The following is an 8,889-nucleotide window of genomic DNA, read 5'->3' as shown; positions in this document are numbered from 1 at the left end:
CGCTACAGAACATGTCCGTTTTATAATTATTGAGTCATTGGAGAATGTGCAAGTCGACCTCAATTAAGACAAGCGTGTGAGAGCATGTAATTTAAATCTAATCAGTAGAAAAGCAGCAGAGTAAGCTAATCTATGGCAAAAACAACAACTTTGCACGCTTTGTGCTCCGCGCTCGCTCTTCCTGCCTAATGAAATCAATGCCACAGGTAGCGGCAGCTTTAAATAATGATTAAACTAAGTGCTGCCGGGGAGTGCTGTGTCCACACATTGTGTCCACACACCAAAACCTCTCTCTCTCTCTCTCTCTCTCTCTCTCTCCCTGCGCAGCCTGCAAATCAGCGTCAGCGCGCCAGGCAGCGGTTTAGGGAGGACGCCATTCGATGGGTTTTAAAATGCCTCACTGCACTGACCACACACAGACACACACAAATAACACACAAATGCAAATTCTGCAATCACGCACCTCTATTTTTTTTCAGCTCTCGTATCAACAGCTTCTGATAGTCGCTTTTTTTAAAAATGTATTTCTTTTTTTTTTTTATCTTGGCTTTTCTTGAACCTTTGCAACAGGCCACAGGTTATGTTGTCTCTCGTTCACTAACAAGCTTCTCCAGCCCCGACCCGTCTCGCCACATCTACGAATTAGTAACCGAACAGAAAGATCTGCTTTGCAATGAGCCGTTCTCTTCAAATAAAAGCTTTGTCTGGAAGCAGCACGCACGACTTTGCCAATGATTCAACCACAGTTAAACAGCGAGGGACAGATGCGATACATTTAATGATAGCAGATTTTTATCTCAGTCAGGTTAATGACACCGAAGGCTAAAATAATCGATGTAGCACATTTCACCTGAACCCCGTCTGTCACTCAGGAATGCTGCACAACCTCACCCTCCTGCTCTTCAAGGAAATGTGTCGTTTTTTTAAAATCTTTTCTTTCCTTTTTTTTTTTTTATGTAGGAACTTGGTTTTGAAGATCCAGCCTTCAATATGCACAGAGGACAAAAAAAAAAAAAAAAATCATTCTCGACTTTATACCCCTTCATCCTTGTATAAACAAATTCAGAAGACAAACTTTTATAAATCTGTAAAACATCTGCTACTAGTTGAAGGTCTCATCAGAAATAAAATACACTTAGAGATGCCACAGAATCTAGCAGACCCAGATGGACAGTCTTTCCAGGTTGTTGCCCCCCTCCCCTCCCCTTCTTGTGTTAGTTAAGTTTACAATTATCCCAAAGCCTTGGCACTGCAGGCACAAGTGCTGAGGGCCAGATGGGTACAGACAGAGCCCGCTGCATCAGGATGCCTCAATTTGGCCAAAACACAACAGATCTTACTGGCACCAGCTCAAAGAAGAGAAACCTGGTGCTTTTGCTGCATTTTCTCTCATTACAAATTCTTCATCAACTCGCAGGCAGGTCAGTGCGAAGGCGAGCTAGACACTGTCATTTACACAGACACAGAAACACCCAAACTGAATAGAGAGATTGTCTCCTCTCGCTGTGCCGCCGTGGCCGCTCAGTCATTCTTTGGGGGTGTCCAGTCCAAACAAAACCAAACCAGCTTCCGGGGACCGCTTTTTGCTCAACAGCTCACCGTGCTCGGCTGCTGTTTGCACACAAAGTCCGATATGAAGTCAAACTCGTTCTGTCCCAGGAAGAGCTCGGGCAGCTCCTGAACGCGATCCAAGCCAAACTCCAGCACCAGTGAAGTCAGAACCTCCTCGTCGATCAGATCCATGTCCATGCCGTTTTGCCCCAAAGGGCCGCCCATGTGCTGCATGCCTGATAGCTGGGCTGGACCCACCCGGTACTGAGCACCGTTGGGCAGGTGGTGTCCGTTGGCCGAGCTGAGCGGGTGTCCGTGATACTGAGTGTTGAGTTTCTGCAGGTGCATGCTGGCCATGAGCTGCTGGGAGGTGAGGTTACCGGGGAGGTACTGCTGCGGGTGTCCACCCTGCTGCTGCTGCTGCTGTTGCTGCTGCTGCTGCTGCTGGGGGTGCATGTGGTGGTGCTGCTGCTGCTGATTCGGACCCTGGCTGTTGTACATCATGTTCCCGGACATCATCTGGTGGTGGTGGTTGGCCATGGGAGCTCCGTTCACCGGGCCGCCCATCCCTCCGGGTCCCACCATGCCCGGCCTCTGTCTCATAGCAGCCTCCATGTTGCTCTGAGGGTTCCTGCCGTAGTGCATCACCTGGCCGTTGGGCAGACTGCGCAGGCCGGGCTGGCCGTTGTGCTGCGGAGGTCCGTTCATGCCCATCCTGAAGCCGTGGGTCATGGGCATCATCATGTGTTCAGCCATGGTTCCTCTGTCACTAAAAAAGACACTTGAGAAAAGAAAAGAGATGAAATTAGACTTTTAATACAAACAGACTCATTACAACCTAGATAAGCTTAAATCTAAAGAGGTATTCCACCAGTTTTACTAAAGACGATTCACTATTTTAATGATTTCTTTTTCCTCCAAAGTTCAACGAGACTAAAACATGATTAAAACACTTCAAGACAGTTGAGCATGAATAATTAAGACCTGCACCGCCAGAAAAGTCATCATTGTTATACATATTCAAAAATTTTTATTCAGCCGTGGACTGCCAGCACAAGTGGAGCAGGGACATCCACTTTAATGAAACTAATTCATGTGCTGCTCTTTGTGTTTCTTGACACAACAGTAGCCTGATATTTACAGAGCAGCTGGGCAGCTAGCTTTAGCTAGCGTTAGCTACCGGCCAGTCAGCATCCACACACAGTTCTATGGTTTCATTTTCTGATTATCATAATGCATGAACACAACAACATCAGTGTGTCAGCTGGCCACCAACAGTATTGTCATTAATTAAGACGGCTAACGCTAACCGCTAACGTTTTGTGACTGATTCTATTTTTATGGTTTAGACGTTTTATATACATTCTGCCAAAACAAAAAAATTCAATTAATTCATTTCTTTTTTTGTGTGTCCGTGTAACAAATTCAATTTAATTCAGTCTGCATTAAAAAAAAACTGCAGGACTGAGGGTGACAGATGTGAGCATTTAAACTAGTGTTAAACTTTCTGCACCCTCGAATCCGTGACGGTCTAGACATGAATACACGTGATGCAAGTTTCATCATCAGAGGGTGTACGTGAGGCTCTGCGCACACGTCCGTGTCCACACCAGTTCATTATGTCCGTGGGATAACTACACCACAAGAGCACCGACTGTACATGTGCTCCTCTAAGCACACGCCAAGTGGACTAGAAAGAAGTACAATAAGAACAACTAAGCATCCGCAGCTGTCCAGGTGTGCGTCCACCAGGGAGTATAATTGAGGCCTTTGGGAGACAGGGAGAGTTTAATGGAAGAAATGCTATCCAGTTGTTCTGTGGGAAATGTAGGATCCAGTGTGTTTGGAGATTGACCCCCTTACTAGGACTAAAAATCAGGATATCTGTCTCAGCCGCTTCGATTGAGACCATCTGGTGAATCTCCCAGTTTTATAGAAGTGCTTCACTGAATTGCTTCATTGCCCTGTGAAAACAACAACGTAATGACCATCATGACAGCAGCCCTGTCTCTGTTGAAACCACTCTCCTCCACGGTTTCACTTCCAGTCGAGTCAGAAGTGTCTCCGTAAAAAAACAACAACAAAAAAAAAAAAAAAACAGCCTCATCTCAAACCACCAAAATTACACCATCAGTGAATTACCACTGAATAACACACCGACAAGGGAGGGCAGCAGTACGCTCGCAGCCAAAAGGACGCAGAGGAATGCTTCTCCAGACCACACACCCCCCCCACCCCCCCCTCACACACACACACACAACACACATCACACTACCTCTTGTCTTCACACAGTCATTACAAAAGATCTTCAATTAAGATTACCCACAGATGACAAACAAGATGGTGCTCCCAGCTGAAACTGTAATTTGCTGTCAAGGTTATTGGCTAGTTAAAATTGATAACATTATTATTATTTTTATTCTTTTATAAGCTAGCCCACTAAATGGGATGTTCATATAAAATACATTTTAAAACACATCCCAGAGCGAGCCATGTAATGACTGTGTGTCTGTGACAAACAAAGATATTTCAGGCTTTTAAATAAAAATAAATAAACAAAAAACATACAAATAAAAATGAACTCTTGTTGTTGCCCCTGGCTGCTTGTACCAATTCAACCCTTTTAGTGCTGATAAAAACAAGACACTTTCTCCTCAATGGCCTAAATCCCTCTCCTAAATATTCTGCTCCTCTGTTACCTAATTACAGCCCTTCTTCACGGATCTGGATTATTCAGCCAAATGTCACTTACTGAACACAGTCTGAGGGACTAGAATAATAATTGCTGGCATTATTACACGAGCATGAAACCGTGCGCGTGTTGGCTATTTGATATTATTCGATGCAATAACCCCCCCCCCCCCAAAAAAAAAAAAAAAAAAAAACCGCCACAAATACAAAGGTTGTTATAATAAACGCTGTGAGTAAACTAAGTGACGGGGGGAAATGAAATGGATTTCGCCGCGTGTGATCCGATCTGATCAGCTCGTGTGTTTATTTTATTATGAAGGATTTTAATCTACAAAAAAAAAAAAAGAAAAAAAGGGAGAAAGTCGCTGCCTTTCTACCTGTTCTTGTAGGAGTAAGAGAAGACGACACCTACCCGATGTGTTAATGTAAGAATCCGTACGGAGAAGTTGGATCGGTGCCGGGGTTGTTTCTCCAGCTGATGCTCCGGCTACATGCAGCCCCTGCGGTGGATTCAAACTCTGCGGCGTCTCGGCTCGTCAGAGGAGTTTGTTTTCTGGGTCAACTCAGGGATTATATACATCTATAAAGCGCACACACACACTCACACACACACAATCACTCACACACACACACACACTCACACAGAGAGAGAGAGAGAGAGAGGGGGAGAGAGAGGGAGAGGAGGAGCTACCGTCCTCTCCGTCTCCTTTGTTGCCATTGGTCCTCCCTCTTAATCACTGTGCAAAGAAACGTTCACTAACTACCTTCCACTGATCCACCGGAGCTGCAAAAGCCTCCGCTCGAGCCGAGCCGAGCCGAGCCGCGCAGCGCTGTGTATCCTGGAGAGATTTCACCGCCGCCCGCCTTCATTACCCCCGCACTATTATCCGTAATGATCCCTACTCTCGTAACTGAAAGCTTTCTGTTTAAAGAGCAGCAGGGAAGGATCCTTCAGGCCGCAGCCGCAGCACAACCACTTGTGCTGCACAGAGAGAGAGAGAGAGAAAAAAAGAAAAAGAAATCATTTTTAACAGGGTGTTTAACAGCATTATACTGGAGTGGAGCTGTGGAGAATAGTAAGGTGACTAGATATCTGGAATGAAAACTGGGGATATTTCCAGTTAGAGGGTTAATACATCATTAAAATATCGGATGTTTTTACCTATGAAATAAAAAAAGGGGGACAGTCCTGGTTAACTGTGGTACTGTAATAAACTATACTGAAGAAGGACTGAAAAAATGGCGACTCCCTACCTCTGAACATGTAGTGAAACCTTATTGTTTATCTATTCTTCAATTATTTATATCCCTTTAGTTCGTAAGGCTCCACAGATCAAAATAATCAAAAGCGTTTTTCATAAAAGCTTCTTCTTCTTTACTTCTTCCAACATAAAAACATTTTTTTCAAGTTACGGCTGGGGGCTTTGGGTATGTTTATTTTTGTTAGTTTACTGTCTGGTTATGAACTCCTAACAAATGAGTGAGCCAGCTAACTTTTTCTCTGCCTAGAGACAATTAAAAAAAATAGAAACATCTGATTGGATAACTCTATTTTGATGGTTTTAACTTCACTTCTGAAGCCGCTATAACAGCCAGACCCCTCTGTTAGCCAAAACAAGTGCACGGCCAGATGTCTTGTTTTTATTTCACAGTTAAAAACGGGGCATTTCTGGGGACAGTCCCCTGGAAATCAGTCACCCTGTAGAATAGATGGTTTATATAATAATATGCATGTGGTAAACCAGCAATATCTATCGTGTATTTGATAATAAATCATTAAACACATTCTGCACTTTTATATTAAATTATGTTACCATGACCATGTCCCACAATATGTTTAATATGCAACAAATACATTTTAATTGGTTCAATAAAGCAGTGAAAGAAACAACATGGGAAAAAATTAGAATGGAAGGTATGTTTTTTATAAACACATCTGCAAATTAGCAAATTGTTCATTGCTGAACATACCTGGAAACGTTCACTGACAAGTTGTTTAAGCTTTACACTTTTTTAAGATTTGTCAAAATCGACATTAAAGCGGCAAGAACTGGTATTTGTGGGCAGCTAACAACGTCTGACATGTTAAGTTGTAATGGTGAAGGTTTATCAGAGTTTCTCTATTACATAAAGCTGCCTGCTGTAACTGGAATGGGCCATAAAATCAAAACAATTAGCTAAAAGAGGCTAAAAAGCCCCGTAGAGTTGAGTTTGTGGCTCCTTCAACATTACACACTTTAGCTGACCTCACAGTTAATATGTTAAAATGTTGAAGTCGGCAGCTTTACTGCAGCTTTACAGCCAAATTATGGTTCTGTGAAGATAAGCGTAAATGTCTGCAGGTCTACACAGACAACAGTGTTATGGGAAACCACAGGTCACAAAGACTCTCAGGGGAGCTGAGCACACACTCACCTCCCATATCTTGTGCTGGCTTCAGTGGAGTGGGAGGCAGAGGGAGTATTCGTAGGGAAGTAAGAAGTTTAATGTGACTGCACCTTAATAAAAATGGCAAAACCACTTAGTAGTGTAAACATGTTATTTTAAGGGAACAGGATCGTTTAAGCCTGCTCTGAGCCAAACCCAAAAGTTTGATGAAACATTACCCAACTTATCTGAGCAGTAACACTGGAAATAACACCACTTTTCCCAAGAAGAAATCCTGGTTATTTCTATGTGATTTTTATGGGGATTACAACTTACAACACTTCAGTTTTATATGTTTATATCTGTACACTTTTCAATAATTAATCTGTCTACATGATGCCCTAACATCCGTGTTCAACGGCAAGAAAACATCTATCATCTACGGTTATATCTTAACACTTTAAGCTTTTTATAGTATAGTTTCTGTACAACTAACCAAACACTAGAACAATCTTGGTTTCGCTTGGTATTTTCATAAGGACTGGTTCCTTTTCAACAGCAGACCTATATTACATAACATTTTGAATTAAAACCGCACACTTTCATACATCATTCCACACAACTAATATAAGGTCATATTTTTATAATTGGTTCCAAAATGTTACCATCTATATTTAGTTAGTGTATTTCATTTCCAGAGGTGTAAAGCGTCTATATAACTTCTGAAAAGGAAAAAAAAAAAAAAAAAAGACAGAACCTTCCTCCTACAAATAGAAAGTTGAATTCATAAGCAATAACTGCATCTCTGCTCAATTCAGTACGCTCAGGGGGTTTCCGCAACAGCCCTGCTTGGTCTGGTATAACCAGTTAGCAAACTCTCGAAATATATTACTGTATGTTCATGATATTCTCAACAAGGCAAAACACAAACAGTTAAAAATAGCTTTTTTTGTGGTATAAAAAAAAAAAACAGTACAAGTAATAATGATTTACCTTGTTTACAGATTTTACGGACTGATCTATTATGATGATAGTTTGGGGGATTTTTAGTCACAGTACTGCAGTTGGACAAACAGGCAGCAAGACTAAATAACCATCTTGTATTTAGCTCTCAAGATGAGGCCACTTGGGTTAGCATTGATTGTGGCAGAATACTTCTTAAAAAAGAAGTAAATAATAATAATATAATAATAATGATAATGAAGATAAAAATCTGGGGGTGTGAAGATAGAAAGAAGTGAGTTTACCAGACCTCTGTATGTCCTCATCTCCACTAACCTGCTTGTGGCTATATTAGCGGCTGCTAGCATAACATTCATGAATCAACAACTGAAATGTTGGTCGTCAAACTGCATTGTGGGTAATGTAAACACCAGGTTTTAACAGGGAATAGCAGACAATGACTGCACGATGTTGGATACTTTTAAACACTCTCCATTTTGAGTCTGACAGTGTTGTAGGAGTGCAATGCTAAGTCAGCTACGAGTCTTCAGCCTCAGTCCAGTTGCCTAACGCTAACAATGGAAAATGAAGGGAAATTTAATGTTTATTTATCCTGTAATTGCCAAATGTGGCCAAAGTAGCCACTCTTACAGTCTCACTTTAAAGCTTTGGCCATTGTTGTCTTTCTAAGACAAGAGGTTATGATATGTCCGTCTTCTGGGCAGATTGGAGGCTACAGAGAGTCGCTATCGGAGCTGGTTAGCATGCTAACTTCACTAGAAGAAAAGACGTGATAGAGACAAGAGTTAACATTTGTGTTGCTTTCCACCTCTGGAGACAGCTGTTGATGGTTAAATGAAATAAGTTTGATGCCAAACACACAACGTTTCTTCGAGACTGGTAAGTAAACAGCTGTTAATGCTAACGCTAGCTATGTAGCAATAGTAAAACTTACAGATAACTTCTTTAAGGTTACCTGCAGCAAAAAAAACCCAACAAAAAATAACAGACAAAACATTGATTTCCCATGAGATCATCCTGCACAAGTATGCCGTAGATTTAGTAATTCATTTATTTATCGTCTTTTACCTCATCTGCTTTGGTCAAAACTACAAGATAAAACTTGGCTTATCTTTTAAATTCCAAAGCTATGATACACTCCATTGATGCGTGCGTTCAAGAGATGATACCTTCCTGTGCAGCATGACGGGAATCCTCCACCCAGCTCTCGAGCGAGCACACGCCAGCCAGTCCTTTTGTTTTGCCCTCCCTTCCTGTGTGGAGAAAGTCAGGCCCCTCAGCAGGAGCTTGGTATGTATTCCTGTTGACATACACACA

General features: G+C 42.1%; 1 protein-coding gene across 1 annotated transcript; it reads right to left on the bottom strand.

Annotated features, from left to right (window-relative positions):
* Positions 1-524: 524 nt before the first annotated feature.
* On the bottom strand, positions 525-4,901 carry cited4a (Cbp/p300 interacting transactivator with ED-rich tail 4a). The gene is made up of 2 exons (XM_023413183.2): positions 4,655-4,901; positions 525-2,332 (listed from the first exon to the last, which is right to left on the bottom strand). The coding sequence occupies exon 2, from the start codon at positions 2,305-2,307 to the stop codon at positions 1,588-1,590; it is 720 nt and encodes a 239-aa protein (XP_023268951.1). The 5' UTR covers positions 2,308-2,332; positions 4,655-4,901; the 3' UTR covers positions 525-1,587.
* Between the last annotated feature and the right edge of the window lie 3,988 nt (positions 4,902-8,889).

Source organism: Seriola lalandi, unplaced genomic scaffold (assembly GCF_002814215.2).
Source record: "Seriola lalandi dorsalis isolate HSWRI2012SDOR001 ecotype SW California unplaced genomic scaffold, Sedor1 jcf7180002054505, whole genome shotgun sequence".
Taxonomy (NCBI): domain Eukaryota; kingdom Metazoa; phylum Chordata; class Actinopteri; order Carangiformes; family Carangidae; genus Seriola; species Seriola lalandi.
This window is presented reverse-complemented; position numbering and strand designations above follow the sequence as displayed.